This window comes from Vigna umbellata, chromosome 7 (genome assembly GCF_029865625.1).
Source record: "Vigna umbellata cultivar VRB3 chromosome 7, Vumbellata_1.0, whole genome shotgun sequence".
Taxonomy (NCBI): domain Eukaryota; kingdom Viridiplantae; phylum Streptophyta; class Magnoliopsida; order Fabales; family Fabaceae; genus Vigna; species Vigna umbellata.
In genome coordinates, this window is record NC_142171.1 from 30,639,992 (window position 1) to 30,657,089 (window position 17,098).

Below are 17,098 nucleotides of genomic sequence, written 5' to 3' on the forward strand. Positions count from 1 at the left end.
AGGTATTGTGGTAAACTAGAAATCTCATCTTGGTCATTTCCTCTAACAATCATGTCATCTACATATATAATCAAAGTTGTAATTTTTCTTTTTCCTCTCTTAAAAAATAAGGTGTGATCAGAGTTATTTGCTCTATAGCCAAAAGCCTTCATAGACTTGGTAAATCTTTCGAACCATGCTCTTGAGGATTGTTTTAATCCATATAGAGCTTTCTTTAATTTGCAAACCTTCATTCCAATTGAATCTGTCATGGTGGAGAATCCATATAGCATCCAGAAGACCAAAATATGACAAATCTATTGCAAAGAAGACAACTGCAAACATATGCATTATAATTCTGCAGATCAACACAACTCTCATCATGTAGTCGCAAATTTATAAAGATAAAACAAAATCCACTAAATGGAAGAGCATGCATGAAAAATATAAACCAATAATTTAGATAGTTCTGCTGGTTGCAAGACAGACAACCATTCAAATGGTACATGATTTCTTAAATTGAATACAAGAGACATATAGTCTGTGTATCATAAGGAAAAGAAATAAATCGTCAAACCTTCTATTTGGAGTCTGTATGACCAAGATGCAGCTAACTTTGACATACTCCAAACAGATAGCTGCGGTTTTGAACCATGTGATACGGACAAAAGAAGATAATCTGAGCCTTCTAGCAAAGACCAACCTCGTGATAGGCTAGCGAAAAACACAACAAATTAGAGATAATGGGGAATGAGGTACTTAATGAATCCTAAACTATATAACCCAAAAGCAATATCATACCTATGCACACTCAAATACAACAAACGACAATTATTTTCTCGCGTGTTTTCTTATTCTTGGATAAAATATATTATAGATTCTAAATATATGACTAAATTGGTTTTAATTCTTCAACAAGAAATTGTCGGTTTTGGTCTTCATAAGCTTAATAATTTTTAAAATTGGTTCCTGACATCACTTTTAGCGGCATGGCATATGCATCGCCTGTTTTGATGCATACTGCTAGATAATTAACTACAATTTACAGTACATTGATGGCATGACAGAGACCTTAAGATGCCTACCAAGGGTATTAAATCCAGGATCTAGCTTTCTCTGAGTCAATACTTCATCTTTATTCATATATAAATGTAGGCATCTTTCTATTAAATTTTGGATCTGTTTTGTACCATAGGTTAATCTTGAACCGGACTGCTTATACAGTCATAAATGCCACGATTACCATTTGACAGACCGAGCGACTATATCCTACAACCGAATAGTCATCCTTAAATGATGATTAGGTTGGATTGAGATTAACTTCCGATAAAACACATGATTAACATCAATTATGTCACGATTAGGTAGTCAGTAATTCAAAACACATTTCAAAATCTATAAATATAAGTTTAAGGTAAAGAAAGAAGTGTTTGTATTTATTACGCATTAAACTCGCCATATCTTTACTGACTTTTGACTACCTTCTGGAGTTAACCTCCCAATTTAACAAGGACAAATGATGATAAAGACGAGCATCAGGAAATCCAGGTTTTAGTAAACAGATAACCTCGACCTCATGACTCAAAATTTTGGACACCCACCAGGGGCTCGAGGAAGCAAAAGACAACCCAGTGGTGACCATTAGGAGAGTCGAGTGAACAACAAGATTCTATGGAGCTGATAAGGAAAATGCAACGTCAGATGCAAGAAATGAAAATGAGGTACAAAGTGGAGTTAGCGACGTTAAGGGTCGAGAATGCAATCGCACGCTAGGAGAAGATGACCCAACTTTCGATGTCGGGCGCTCTTGGCCAGTTGAACCTAAACAAGTAGGTTGAGGTGTCGACCAAGGCGATCCAAGAAGGAAGCACATGAGCACGCAAGGGAGCTCCTTCGGTATAGACGGTCCACATGGTCGGTCTACTACCATTTACGCCAACCATCATGGAGACGTCCTTGCCCAAGTGGTGGATTCCCCCGACGTTTGAGAAGTATGACGAGTCAACCGACCTAGACGAGCATTTGATGATGTTTGTCAATCTGATGCCCTTCTACACGTCATGCGACCTGTGTGGTGGAGGGCCTTCTCCTTATCATTGAAGGGGAAGGCGTTGGCGTGATTCAACTCCTTACCAACCAACCCTGTGGACAACTTCTCCACCTTCTGCACCTTGTTTGTTGGCAGTACACGGCTAGCAGGATCCAGAACCTGACTCGCCTACCCTTGGTCAACACCAAGTAGGAGAAGGACGAGTTGCTACGAGCTTTGATGGACCGTTACAAGAAGATCTCACAACAGATCAAAGATGTTAGCCATGAGTTTGCTCTACATCACATTTCCATGACCCTGAGAATTGGATCATTCGCTGATAGTCTTTGCATGAAACCAACAAAGACTATGGAGGAGTTGCAGGAACAAGTGACGAAGTTTATGTGAGTGGAGGACATGCGGGAATACCACAAGAAGCAGCAACAAGAAGCCGCAAGCACGAGAGGCGAGAAGAAGGAGGGAAAGAACCAAGTCGCTGGTGGTGATAAGGGGAACAACTCCCAACCGAAGATCTCCTTGAGGTCAAAGTCCCACCAATATACACTCTTGAACAACTTGGTAGAGTATGTTGATAGTTTGATGTGGAGCCCAAGTAACTCAGTGGAGAAAGTGAACAACTTAGATAACTTATGGAGCGTTTAAATTGTTCGGATAAACTTAAATTTTAGGGTTTTATTAATAATTTTGTTTAAATTTTATTTTATTAGTTTTGGGTCTAGTAATATTTAGTTTGATTTGATAGAAATAAAATAGGAATAGGTAGTTATGATTTTCTGTTTATCTACATACAATATTATTTTATGATAGATTAAACCGATTTTAATTTTAAGATAATTGATATTTTATTTTTATTTCGATAATAAGTATCACGGCTATTTAAAATTTTTCAATTATTAATGAATAACATACTCAATTATACAGTGTGTATGGTGAGATTTTCTTAACACTAACGTGGATAACAGTATTATGTAATCTATTAACAAATCACATTCTGGATACAGATAAACCCAATTGAAAGTCATGCAGCCACTGGCGACTTCCAAATAGAAGTCGTGCATCCCTTGACAACTTCGAAGTTGAACCTTGACAACTTTCAAGTTGAAGTCATGAACCTCTCGCAACTTTTGATTCTAACAAATTGACTAGGAAAGTCGTGTAGAGATGTACGATTTCTTCTTTTAAATTCGTTCGACCTGCACACTACTTGTGTATTCTAGTAAATCTTTTAAAATTTACCTATTCCTGTCATTTTGGCACCAAATGTGCCTAGTTTGGTAAAAAACATATACATGTGTGTTTAAATTCTTCGTAGGAATTTACTTTGAGTTGAACTCAAGTTAAAAAAAATATTGTAACTTAATTTTTAAGTTTAGTTCTTAGTACGTGTTGAATTAAAACTAAAAGTTGGTTTCAATGCTACAAGTAGAATTAAAAGACACCTTGAGTTTTTCGGGACGCAACTAACCAATTCTTCCAAAATCATGAATTTTGATGCCAAATTTGACTAATACGGGATACTTTATTTGTTTTGTACGGTGGGGTAGTTCATTTTTCTGAATTTTGTGTGATTGAATAGTTTATTTTCTGGAATGTTGAATGGTTGAATAGTTAATTTCTCTGAAGTTTTGTATGATTGAAAAGTTGACTTTCTGGAATATCGAATGGTTGAATAGTTGATTTGACTAGTTTATTTTCTTGAGTTTTTCTTTTCTTGCATGCAGGTTTTGATGAATGTTTTTTGTTTCCCACCTGAAGTTCATGATTTGAATGTCCAGGTCAAAGGGTTTACTCGGTCTCAATAACATTCATAAATGTATTGATCGTGACGGTTGGTATTATCAACTTTTGAAAGGGAATACTTTCCCATTCCCAATTGAAATCAACCCCTTTTGTTTATAGTTGAAATACATTGCATAATCACATTCAATTGCTTGGTCTATTGAGATTCTTGTATTTTATCTTGATTACTTTATCCGACTGATCGTGTATTGTGTTGTTTGATTGTGATATCATTGAACAAAAGTTGTGTTCCATGCTTTCTTTCACCATTTGAATCACGAAACCAAGATTGTGCTGTGCTCCATTTCTCCATTTGAACAAACTTTCAGGAATATCTTACCAAACACGGGAAAATGGTGGATCAAAATAGTAGTTCCTCATGGTTAAAATGCCTGAACAATATGAGTAGCATGGTTATGAGGAACGACCATGGAGGTGTGACTGTGGAAGTCGGTGGTGAGGAAGGTTATGCAGTGCGCAATGCTCGAAAAAAGGAGTTGGTTGAAGTTCCTTGGAAAGGGGCACCAACCATGGCTCATCTCTTTGAGCAATCCTGTGAAAAATTCAACCACAATCCATTTCTTGGAACAAGAAAATTACTGCAGAAGGAGTTTGTTCAATCTAGTGATGGCAGAAGGTTTGAGAAGGTTCACTTGGGAGACTATGAATGGAAAACCTATGGAGAGGTGTTTGCTTGTGTGTGCAATTTTGGTTCTGGAATTATCAAGTTAGGGCACAGTGTAGATAGCCGTGTTGCCATTTTCTCTGATACAAGGGCTGAGTGGCTCATTGCCCTTCAGGTAAATTTCCTTCATTTCATTCGATCATTCCATTTTCTTTGGGTTTAACTGTTCTGCATTCACACATTGTAATGAAAATCTTGCTAAACTTCAGGGTTGCTTCAGGCAGAATGTAACAGTTGTTACTATTTATGCTACACTTGGTGAAGATGCCTTGGTCCATTCGCTAAACGAGGTAAGAAGTTATTATAGTATAAAAATTTCAAACTTTTTTAAGCAAAGATTAGTATCAAAGGTATCACTTTCCAACAAAGTTGACATCTTATAGTTCGTCAATTATATATCTTGTGCCAAAAAGAAAAATTAAAAGAAAGAAAAAAAAACGTCAATCAAAGGGACCAAACCAAAACTCATGAGAAAAGTCAAATAGACCTAAATTCAGGCTAACCAATCCTATTTCTGAAGAGGCTAAACTTATTGCAATAGGTAAGGAATGCAACCACTTGAAAGTAATACAGTTTCGATTTCTAATTCGCGATTTGATTTTCTATGGTTTTAATTTCCTTCTTTTAGAAAACATGCGATTTTGATATAATCTTTAATTTTGCATATATTTTATTTCTTTTATTATGGCCTAATTGAACTCTAGATCTAACATATTCATAACAAGTATTGTTAAAAATAATTGAAATGTAAAAAAACAAAATTGAGGATTTGACCAAAATATGGAGACTAAAATCACGAAAAAAAATACAGAGGGATTAATACATCATTGGCGGGAGATTAAAGAAGGACCACACTTACTATTAAGTCATTACTGTAGCTGGTAAAGGAGCATCTTAGAGACTGTATAATGAGATGAAAATAGTTGGATTTGATGAGGAGACAAATCCAAAATGGTGAATGATTATAGATACTGAAAGTGGTAGACATTTTCTCACTTTTTGCTTTGGGATGTGAACAGACTGAAGTGTCTACTCTGATATGCGAGTCCAAATTGTTGAAGAAGTTGAATGCAATCAGATCAAAACTAGTCTCTATCCAAAATGTCATTTACTTGGAAGATGATAACAGTGATGAAGATGCTTTCTCAGGAAGTTTGAGCAACTGGACAATTGCCTCTTTTAGTGAAGTTGAGAAACTTGGTAAAGAAAATCCTGTTGAACCAAACTTGCCTTCCAAGAATGCCATTGCGGTTATCATGTACACAAGTGGTAGTACAGGTCTGCCAAAGGTTTGTTTCTTATTCACGTTTTGTAACAGGCGTTCCTTTCTGTGTTTACAGACTCTTATTCATGTTCTTAATCATGCTTGTTTTCAAAGTGCTTTGTTCAGATTCATATTCTTAACAGTCCCAACAATTGTAGTTCAGAAACATGAGTACACTTTGTTATTGGTATGACTTTATTGTCATCAATGACTATGAGTGATAAAATATCCACAGGAACCATATTAAGGCAGTGAATAAATATAATGAAAATTTTCCTGTCTGGAATAGTCCTCAGTTCCTTGGTTTCCTCTGATTTGACAGGGTGTTATGATTACTCATGGGAATATGGTAGCCACAACAGCAGCTGTTATGACAGTGATTCCAAATTTAGGTAGCAAGGATGTGTACATGGCATACTTGCCCCTTGCTCATGTTTTTGAGATGGCAGCAGAGGTAATTTCCTTAGTCTTGTTCCAACTGTAAAAGTAGCTGATGATATTATCTCTTAAGAATCTAACTTACTGTGGCTGTCCAGTCTGTTATGCTAACTGCAGGTTGTGCCATCGGTTACAGCTCTATTCTGACTTTGACTGACTCATCCAGTAAAATCAAGAAAGGAACCAGGGGAGATGCCAATGTTTTAAAGCCCACCCTTTTGGCAGCTGTACCTGCTATTATTGATCGTATTCGGGATGGAGTTGTAAAGAAGGTGTGAATCAAACTACCAAACTAACTTTTTATATATATATAGTAAATTGGAAAGAAAATGGTACGCTTGCTAGCCAACTCTAAAAGTAATATAGTACTTCACCAATTCGTTAACTACTAAACTCAACCTTAGCTCATGGATGGTTTATGGTCAGATGCCTTAGCTACTCTTGTTTAGCCTTTTACATCAGCAAAGAGGAAGAGCACAGACATTTATTGTAGGCTGCGTATTGATTTTGGTATCCAACCATTTGAATAGATAATTTAACAACTCCAAATGAAATTTGACAACAAACACATGAGAACTAGAGGCTAAATTAACGGATCTATTAGGTTTGACAATATCTTGGATTTCATTGCAGTTTTGATATGACTTTAGGACAATTTTGGTTGTTTGTGTAAGAAATCTGAACAAGGTAGAGGGAATAACATGCAGCTTTATCCCACTTGATAAGCCCTGCTTCATGGATCATATAATGCTATTGATTCTATAGAACAAAGTTCTCAATACATTAATTTATAGTGAACTATTTTACAATGGTTTCTCCTAAACATTGAGTCTTTTAGTTCAATAATGTTATAGGATAAAAGGGTTATTCCTTGAAAGAATTAAAGGGAGACAATTTAGTTAGAGGGGGATTAGTTGGATGAATAGTTTTTTCTTTACATATTGTAAAATCTAGCTGTTTTTCTATCACTTTCCCTTTCTATTGAATGTTTTATACTGGCAACTAAATAGTTATTCTCTTCCGTGCTCTTTCCTATAATGTACTTAGGTTGAGGATAGAGGGGGGCTTGTGAAGAATCTTTTTCATTTTGCATATCAGCGCAGACTGACAGCTGTAAAAGGAAGCTGGCTTGGAGCATGGGGATTGGAGAAGTTGGTGTGGGAAACCATTGTCTTTAAGAAAATCCGTGCTGCACTTGGAGGAAAACTCCGTTACATGCTTTGTGGGGGAGCCCCTTTATCTAAAGATTCACAAAACTTTATCAATATCTGCATGGGGTAATTTTTATACTGCATATTATTAGAACTAACTTTTAATCTGATTTTCTTTCTGATAGTAAGTGAAAGATACAACAATAGCGAAAGCCCTATCTAACTAATAAGATAGGCTATATAGAATGGGGAGCATTATTGAGCTTGGTTCAAGACTCAACACGTAAAAAATATTTTTTATCTAATAATAGATATAAGTTCTCCGGTGTAATGTAACAGACTAAAAAAACAATAAATAAAATCATACTTTTCTCAGAAATTCTGTTCTCCTTTTCTCTATTGAATTCTAACGACATTCTGTCCTTTCATATTTTCTTGTCAGCAGGGTTACTATTGGGCAAGCATATGGCCTGACTGAAACATTTGCAGGGGCTACGTTCTCAGAGTGGTACGACCACAAGGTGGGGCGTGTTGGTCCACCTCTTCCTTGTTCCTACATTAAGGTATGTCAGATATTCCATCAACGAAGAATCAGCGTGGTGTTTTTTCTAAACCCTGCATAATCACAGAAATTGCATTGATTTATGTAACAGTCTTTAATTATTACAATCTCATAATTGTGCATAATTAAACTTTGCGAACAATTAAGTTGCAGTAAGTACCACTTATGAGCCACAAACGGGAGAAACTTGACTTCTTTAATGTGTGTTGTATAGCTTGTTTCTTGGGAAGAGGGAGGGTATTTGACATCAGACAAACCAATGCCGCGTGGAGAGATTGTAGTTGGGGGATTCAGTGTAACCGCTGGTTATTTTAAGAATCAAGAAAAAACTGATGAAGTGTTCAAGGTAATTTTCAAACATTCAGCTACACGCCTATAATTATTTCCTTTTTTAATTTTCATTCAAATGCTCCAATATCTACCTTTGCTGATGTATGCCACACGGATAATTTTTTTAACTTAGCACAGGTTGATGAGCATGGTATGCGTTGGTTTTATACTGGTGATATTGGACAATGCCATCCTGATGGGTGTCTTGAGATCATAGATAGGAAGAAGGACATTGTCAAACTTCAGCATGGAGAATATGTCTCTCTTGGAAAGGTTACTCAAATTATTCCACGCCGTTCACAAAATTCTTACTAAAATTTTCAACTTGTATATTAATTATTACTCTTTCATTTTTTTTCTTAATTGCAGGTTGAGGCAGCATTATCATCATGTGATTATGTGGATAATATAATGGTTTATGCAGACCCCTTTTACAATTACTGTGTGGCTCTAGTCGTTGCTTGTAATCATTCCCTGGAGAAGTGGGCCCAACAAGCTGGTATTGAGTACAAAGATTTTTCTGATATGTGTAACAAACAGGAAACTGTCACCGAGGTCCTACGATCTATTTCTAAGGTTAGCCAACTTGTACATGCTTCCTTGCTTGCTAGCACATAACCAAGATATAACTGATAGATTGTCAAATACCAGAATCAAAAATGGAGATTTTATCATAGTATACATTTCCATGGGTTGCAGTGTTAAGATAGCAAATCATTCATCGGTCTCCACCTAAAAACAAAAATATTCATAAAGTTGGTGTTTGACATGGTATGAAAGCCTCAATTAATTGGTCTGAAGGTTGATCCTTGTTTCCTGTAGTATCTATATTGCTTTACATTTATGTTAGGAAATTCCCCTTCGGGTTTCTGTTCTTTCCTTTTACCTATTGTTAAAATTTGATAATATTTCTTTAGTCGGATGAAGCTTTCTATGTCGACCTTTTTGTCTGAAGGATATTTCATCATCAGGCACTTCATCTACTTCTTCGTCATCTGTTGGTCATTTAATTAACATAGGTTGCCTCTGATAACGTCTGAAAAGACAAAGTTTACGCTTTGTTCTCTGTTTTTCTTTCACCAAAACACTACCTGTTGAGAGAAAGTAAATTTTTGTAATGATTATCTTTTTCTGAAAAGTGTCATATGGAGTGTGGCCTTATGTGCCTTTATAAACAACTCTTGGGGTTCATTTTTCTGTTTGAGTTCATTTTTGTGATTGTGGAGTTTTATCTTATAATAATACATGAAACCTGTATGTGAGAGAAAAATAAGAGTTGAGAGAAGACAAATAGTTAGTGTTTCGGCTGGGTTTGGTGCGACCCTACTAAAACACTCCTAATTGAAGACTGGGTGTATGCTAGAGAACGGACGGACGAACACTGTTCAATGCGCTGCAGGATGAACACCGGGCCCGCTTTGTTCCAAGCGGGCTACCATTGGGAGATGGACGGACACGTTGAGGGGTGGACGAATTCATTGAAGGCCGGACGCCCACCTTGATCTTCCTATGTTCCAAGTTGTTCGTTCTCCCTCCTCCTCCGAGCCGGGCGGGTACCTGTCAAAGGCACTCCGACGCTCAAGTTAGTAATGTAACCGAGCGGTAAGTAATGCATGTATATAGTGCATCCTATGCAACCTGTCCAGAAATCAAACCTGAGACTCTTATTTATACTGGTTGTAATGGGCTTTTACCTTTTGCCGGCCTAATGGCGGCCCAATCACGCCTTAATCTCCATTAGGGGCTTTAATGAACTATTATCGTGTGTAATCTGACCATATGGCCGGTCGGCCGGTATGGGCGGTCATCCTGGATAGAACCGTTCGGTACGCGGGGTCGGGGGACCATATGGTATACCAACCTTAGGGAGAGTTGGACTCGGGGAGCCGTTCGGTTTTGGATGCGTGAGAGATTGTACAGTACACTGGGGACCGTACGGTACGTCAACCCCCCAAGCCCGAGCATGATGTTAATTATGCGAAGGGGTTTTGTAGATGGCTTTCTTGAAAAGGATGAGTTCTCTGCTTTGCTTTCGTCTCTGAGTCCCTTCTGCTTGTTTGAGTGGATGGGAGGCAAAAGCGGATAACAAATCGTGGAGATCCGCTGTTGCTTACTGACGGTGGGGTTCGGCTGGGATTCCATTTGAAGAAGAACAATTGTGAGGCCAAATGACAGAATGCTTAATGCCAACTTTGGCAAAGTACTTGAGGCCACGGATGGCCAAGCCATTAGGGCTGAAAAGTTGAGGTCAAGTTGTGACCGGATGACTGAGGGCAGGTGGCCGTAATCGAATGGACGGGGCCGAATGGTTGATTGCCAAACTTGGCTAAGTAATTGTGATGTCATGGACGGCCGAGATGTTGAGACCTTTGAGGGCCGATTTGTCGAGGCCTTTGGAGGCCGAGATGGCCAAGCGGTTGAGGCCATTGGAGGCCGAGAATTTGAGGCCGTTGGAGGCTAAGAAGTTGCGCCTTTGGAGGCCGAGGAGTTGAGGCCTTTGGAAGCCGAGAAGTTGAGGCCTTTGAAGGCCGAACGATTGAGACCCTGGGAGGCCGAGAGGTTGAGGCCTTTGGAGGCCGAGAGGTTGAGGCCACGGGAGGCTGAGAGGTTGAGACCTTTTGAAGGCCGAACGGTTGAGATGTTGAGGCCTTTGGAGGCCGAGATGTTGAGGCCTTTTGGAGGCCAAGATGTTTAGGTCTTTTGGGGGCCAAGTTAAGGCCTTTAACGGTCGAACGGTTAAGGCCTTTGAAGGCCGAGATGTTGAGGCCTTTTGAAGGCCAAGTTAAGGCCTTTAACGGCCGAGCGGGTGAGGCCATACGAAGGTCAAGTTGAGGCCAAGCAGTGGCCGAAAGGTTGAGGCCTTTGGAGGCCGAAAGGTTGAGGCCTTTGGAGGCCGAAAGGTTGAGGCCTTTGGAGGCCGAGAAGCTGAGGCCTTTGGATGCCGAGATGTTGACGCCTTTTGAAGGCCGAACGGTTGAGGCCACGGGAGGCCGAGAGGTTGAGGCCTTTGGAGGCCGAGATGTTGAGGCCTTCGGATGCCGAGATGTTGAGGCCTTTTGAAGGTCGAACGGTTGAGGCCTTTTGAAGGTCGAACGGTTGAGGCCTTTGGAGGCCGAGAGGTTGAGGCCTTTGGATGCCGAGATTTGAGGCCTTTTGAAGACCGAACGGTTGAGGCCACGGGAGGCCGAGAGGTTGAAGCCTTTGGAGGCCGAGATGTTGAGGCCTTTTGAAGGCCGAACGGTGGAGGCCTTTGCAGGCCGAGATGTTGAGGCCTTTGGAGGTCGAGACGTTGAGGCCTTTGGAGGCCGAGATGTTGAGGCCTTTTGAAGGCCGAACGGTGGAGGCCTTTGTAGGCCGAGATGTTGAGGCCTTTGGAGATCGAGATGTTGAGGCCTTTGGAGGCCGAGATGTTGAGGCCATTGGAGGCCGAGATGTTGGGGCCTTTTGAAGGCCGAGAAGCTGAGGCCTTTGGAGGCCGAGATGTTGAGGCCTTTTGAAGGCCGAGAAGCTGAGGCCTTTGGAACACCTCGGCCAAGTTGACAGGGTGTCCCATTCACCGCTTGGCCAAGTTGACAGGGTGTCCCGTTCATCAACTTGGACTTTGAAACGACCCAGGCAGCAGGGTGTCCCGTTCATCAACTTGGACTTTGAAACGATCCAGGCGGCAGGGTGTCCCATTCAACGCCTGACCAAGTTGACAGGGTGTCCCGTTCATCAACTTGGACTTTGAAACGATCCAGGCGGCAATGTGTCCCGTTCGCTGCCTGGCCAAGTTGACAGGGTGTCCCGTTCATCAACTTGGACTTTGAAACGATCTAGGCGGCAGGGTGTCCCGTTCATCAACTTGGGCTTTGCTTGGAATTGGGCGGTAGTGGTTCTATAAGGAACTCGCCGTTCACCGCCCGAGTTGTTGAGGCCAGATGGCCGAGGCAGAATAACCAAGGCTCGATAAGGGAGGCCGGATGGCAGATGTCCTTGAGGCCGCACGACCGAATGTGTTGACGTTGATGCCAATTTTGGCTATGTACCTACGAGGCTTGGTTTAAAAAAGTACCTGATCATTAAGGCCGAACGGTTGAAGTTTTTGGAGGCCGAGTTACTGAGGCCAGGGAGTGGCCGAACGGTCGAGACCAAGGGATGGTCTCAAGGAGTGAGGCCTTTGAAGGCCGAGAAGCTGAGGTCGATGAATTGTCGAACAGTTGATGCCAAATTTGGCTAAATACCTGCGAGGCTAGGTTCGAGGAATTACCTAACCAAGGAATGGTCTAACGGGTGAATCCGAATGGTCGATCACAAGGTTTGAGTGTTGGAGGCCAAATTTGGCTGAGGTCGAAAAGCCGGATGGCTGAGCAATGGAGGCCGAGAGGCCAAATAGCGGACACCGAATGGCCGTGCGAACGAGGCCAAGTGGTCGAGTAGACAAGGCCGAGTTGTCGAGTAGTCGAGGCCGAGCGTAAGAGACTGAACGGTTTGGTTGACGTTCTTTTGATGCACCACTCACTGGTCCCTTGCGGCTATGATGAGGAATACCAGCTCGGCCCCACGGTGGGCGCCAAAATGTTTCGGCCGGGTTTGGTGTGACCCTACTAAAACACTCCTAATTGTATTGAAGACTAGGTGTATGCTAGAGACCGGACGGACGAACACTATTCAACGCGTTGCAGGATGAAGACCGGGCGGGCTTTGTTCCAAGCGGGCTACCATTGGGAGATGGACGGACACGTTGAGGGGTGGACAGACTCATTGCAGGCCGGACGACCACCTTGATCTTCCCATGTTCCAAGTTGTTCGTTCTCCCTCCTCTTCCGAGCCGGGCGGGCGGATACCTGTCAAAGGCACTCCGACGCTCAAGTTAGTAATGTAACCGAGCGGTAAGTAATGCATGTACTAGGCACAACTTTTAATGGAGAGAACATTCTGTGAATGTCTTCTTTGTCTCTAACGTAGGTGGATGCATGTAGTAGGCTATCAGAACAAAGTAGAGTAGATATGCATGCAATAGATATTTCTTTTCTCTTATCACTTTTGTTGTTTTTGAAAGTTGAACATTTAATGACATTTAATTCAAAACAACAAAGTGCTTTTTATATTTTCTACCGTTCGGGTAAAATTTTATCATTTAAGCAATTTTGCTAAGATACCAAGCATTAATTGAAGCTTCATCGTTGGACGAAGTGAATGGTTTAACTCATGCTATCGTCTTGTTTTTTGTAAACGCTTTATTATTCTGCTTTCTTTAGCTTGAGTGTTTAGCGAGTTATTTTTCATGTGTTTTTGGAATATTAATTGAGACTTTTATAGGACTTACCAAAAACATTATATCGACACTTTCACATTCTTATCTTTTGAGAGTTTGACTTATCACAATTTCGTACATTATAGCTTATGCGTTTAACACAACTCTCTCATTGACGCTTAATGTTTTTGGGAATCGTTTAGTTTAGTGTTTAGGTTAAACTTCAAAACATGTGAGAGCGTTTAGCATTTTAGTCTTATAGACGATTTTTTCTTAACAAAAGGTAAATTGAATAAAAGATGAAAAGAAGAAAAGGGTAAGGGGGAAAAAAGGTGGTCACGTCACTTGGGGGTTCTAAGCTACCTAAGATAATGGTGCTGTCACTTGAACCTGGGTTCAAGATAATACTTGGGAGTTTTAGAACACTCAAGAAGAGACTCTCTCAACTCCCTCTAGAAAGGGTTGAACATAATAACCTTACTCTAAAAAAATATTCAACCTCTTACAAGTGATGTAAAGACTCTCTTAAGTAGGCAAAGAGAGGGGTATTGTGGTAATTACAAAGAAAAGCAACATTCCATAAACTAGGGTAACTAAAAGATGAGACACTCTCCAAATCTCTGGGTGCATCTAATCTTCAAAAGGTGCTTTTTAGAAAGTGATTTTATCTCTCCCCATGCATGTGCAGCCCCAAATCTATTATGGGCCTCAACAAATCTTCAAAAAGGTGATTTTCTTTCTTTTCATTCAAGTGTAGCCTATTATGTGCTCTTTCTTTTCAACATGCTCTCTTTTCCACTCCATGGATGTCCTTTTAGCAAAAGTAAGGGTGTGGTTTAGGGTTTAGGGTGTCACTAACAAACCTACAAAACACAAAACTCAAAGAGTCCTACACTTTATTTAAAGCAAAACTAAACCAAGTAAAAAAAAAAAGGTAAAGAAACTATCCTTAAACATGTTTATTTTCCTTGGACTCCTCCATCTTTGGTAGGATTAGGGGCTCATAATCCTATGAGGTTATATTATAAAAATAAATCTGCAATCAACATAACTCACAACCTAACACATGATAGAACTAAACATATTGAAAATAATAGGCATTTTATCAAAGAAAAACTTAACAATGGCATAATTTGCACTTCATATGTGTTTACTCAAGGAAAACTTGCATACCTACTCACTAAGGGATTGAACAAAAATAACATTGGGACAATGATATCCAAACTAAGAGAACACTTGTTCACTTGTCAAAATATATTTTGGGAAGTTTTAGATATTATTCCTATTATTTTTAATTATGTATATTTGTTGTGTCTGGTTTTTATTAATGGCATTACAATCCCGGCGATTTGTCCCCCCATAAGAGCCTATTCCTATTTCCAAAGTTATGCAACAAAAAAAAAACACACACACACGTGTGTGTGTGTATATATATATATATATATATATATATATATATATATATATATATATATATATATAATGTATGCAATGAGATATAATAAGAAAAAAAAGAAATCATTTTCTTCTAACTTGAGAAGTATGATGAAGCTTCCATTTTATCACACTTTCCGCCTGATGAGTTTTTCCTCATTAAGACGATGCATCAAGTTCTTCATCATCTGCTGCTCATTTAATGAAAATAGGTTGCGTCCGATAATGTTTGAGAAGGCTCATAGCCTACTCTTTTGTTTTTAATTTTTCTTTCACCGATGCGCCATATTCAGTAATGATATTCTTTTTATAGAAAAGTATGATTACTTTCTATCCACTGAGGAATACGATCTTATGTCTATGTAAGCACTTTTTGCGATTCTCTTATGGTCATATGAAAAACTTGTCTTCATTTTCTCTGTTCCATTACAAATATTTCTACGTTTACTTTGATTTAGTCTCCTACATTGCTAACGCTTTAACACCTATCATTGTTTTCACTGGACATTATTTAATTGAACTGAAGCTTGACGGATAAACTCTGGAGAAATTATATTTCGATTTTCCAAACAATATAGTTTTATTTATGATGTAACAATAACAAGGAAATTATAAGTTAATAAGCATTGTGTATTGATCATTAATGGCTACACCTTTATTCATGTCAGGTTGCAAAAGCTACAAAGCTGGTGAAATCTGAAATTCCTGCAAAGATCAAGTTGCTTCCGGATCCATGGACACCTGAATCTGGATTAGTCACTAATGCTCTCAAGATAAAGAGAGAACAGCTGAAAGCCAAATTCAAAGATGATCTTCAAAATCTCTATGTATGAAGTCTTTAAGTTTTTTGTCAACATATTGTGCAGTGTAAGTTATGTAATTTGTTTTTTCTTTCTAAATCTGAAAGTGGTGTGTGTGTATTGTTTGTAAATTGTAATTATATATTTCATATGGCATAGCAAAGACATGCATGATATAGTCATGCAGTAATGGAAAGTAATTATGCAACAATACATTCCACTCTATAAATAAGTCATGCTAACTGATACCTAATGTTTTGCTTCCATTAAATATTTCTTAAATGCTCAACGTTCAAAAACAACAAAAGAGATAAGAAAAGACATATATGCCGCATGCAAAATTTACTCTAATTTTCCATATAACCTATATTACACGCATTCATAGTGCTACAGATCAAATATCAAAGAGTGAATGTTAGAGACAAAGGAGATATTCACATAATGTTCCTCACTTGAAGCAAAGTCTAAAAAGACCGTACAACCTACTTCAAGCAAAGGACTGAAAAAGCATGCCTACTTTATCAAAAGTTGACTTACACAACGATTGCTGTGAAAAGAAGAAAGAGAAATTACAAGTATCGAGACTACTAATTACAAATCCAGTGTAACAAACATATGTTTATGAAGTCTATAAATAGAAGATCTTTCAAGAAGAAAATCAAAAGGATAGCTCAAGAGCTCAAGTAAAGCTTACAACGATATATTCATCCTGAAGATAAAAAGAGAAAGAGCTCAAAGAAAAAGAATACATCTAAGCTGAAGAAAAGAGAAGAGAAGAGAAAAAGAAAAAGACTCACTCTCGAGCTTAAGCGTCACATATCTTACCATTGTAAGAGAGAAGAGAGAAACACATACGAGTGTTTAGACTGCATTATATTGTAATCAAATCCTCTCTATGAGAGATTTAGTCTGAAGTACTTGTAAGCAATCATTGATTGCATTTCTGAAGAGAATTAAAACACTCACAACTGAACTCTGTTTGATTTGACGAATCTAGGCACGGTAGTCTAGGACCAGGAGTGGTTCGAATACTCAAAGGAAATCTCGGCTAAGGTTGTTGAGTACCATGAGTGGTGCGAATAATAAAAGGAAATCTCGGCAAGGGTGTTGAGTACCAGGAGTGGTGCTAATACTTAGAGGAAATCTTGGTGAGGTAGATGAGTACCAGGAGTAGTGCTAATACTAATTTGTAATCGTGTGAAGATTGTAGTGGAACCCTCTACGAATCATCGTTTATACATATATCTCAAGTCGAGCGTCTAACCTTTCAAAAGAATATTTCAAGAGCTCGATAGCGTGGTATATCAAAAAGGTTGTGAAAATGTTTTCCATTAATACTATTCAACCCCCCCCCCCCTCCTCTAGTTTTTTTCAGGTTCTTCAATTCATA

General features: G+C 39.1%; 1 protein-coding gene across 1 annotated transcript; it reads left to right on the top strand.

The window, feature by feature from the left end:
• Positions 1-3,604: 3,604 nt before the first annotated feature.
• On the top strand, positions 3,605-15,943 carry LOC124838223 (long chain acyl-CoA synthetase 8-like). The gene is made up of 11 exons (XM_047313773.2): positions 3,605-4,608; positions 4,703-4,783; positions 5,513-5,782; positions 6,080-6,211; positions 6,294-6,467; positions 7,243-7,472; positions 7,792-7,909; positions 8,123-8,254; positions 8,377-8,511; positions 8,608-8,814; positions 15,577-15,943. Exons 1-11 carry the CDS (start codon positions 4,162-4,164, stop codon positions 15,739-15,741), a joined length of 2,091 nt encoding a protein of 696 aa, XP_047169729.1. The 5' UTR covers positions 3,605-4,161; the 3' UTR covers positions 15,742-15,943.
• Positions 15,944-17,098: the final 1,155 nt, after the last annotated feature.

Bases quoted from the DNA above. Each gene is read 5' to 3' on its own strand.
- LOC124838223 (XM_047313773.2), top strand. From the start codon at position 4,162: ATGGTGGATCAAAATAGTAGTTCCTCATGGTTAAAATGCCTGAACAAT. The intron at 4,784-5,512 runs GTAAGAAGTTAT...GGATGTGAACAG, and splicing joins TGGTCCATTCGCTAAACGAG to ACTGAAGTGTCTACTCTGAT. The intron at 6,212-6,293 runs GTAATTTCCTTA...GTGGCTGTCCAG, and splicing joins TTTTTGAGATGGCAGCAGAG to TCTGTTATGCTAACTGCAGG.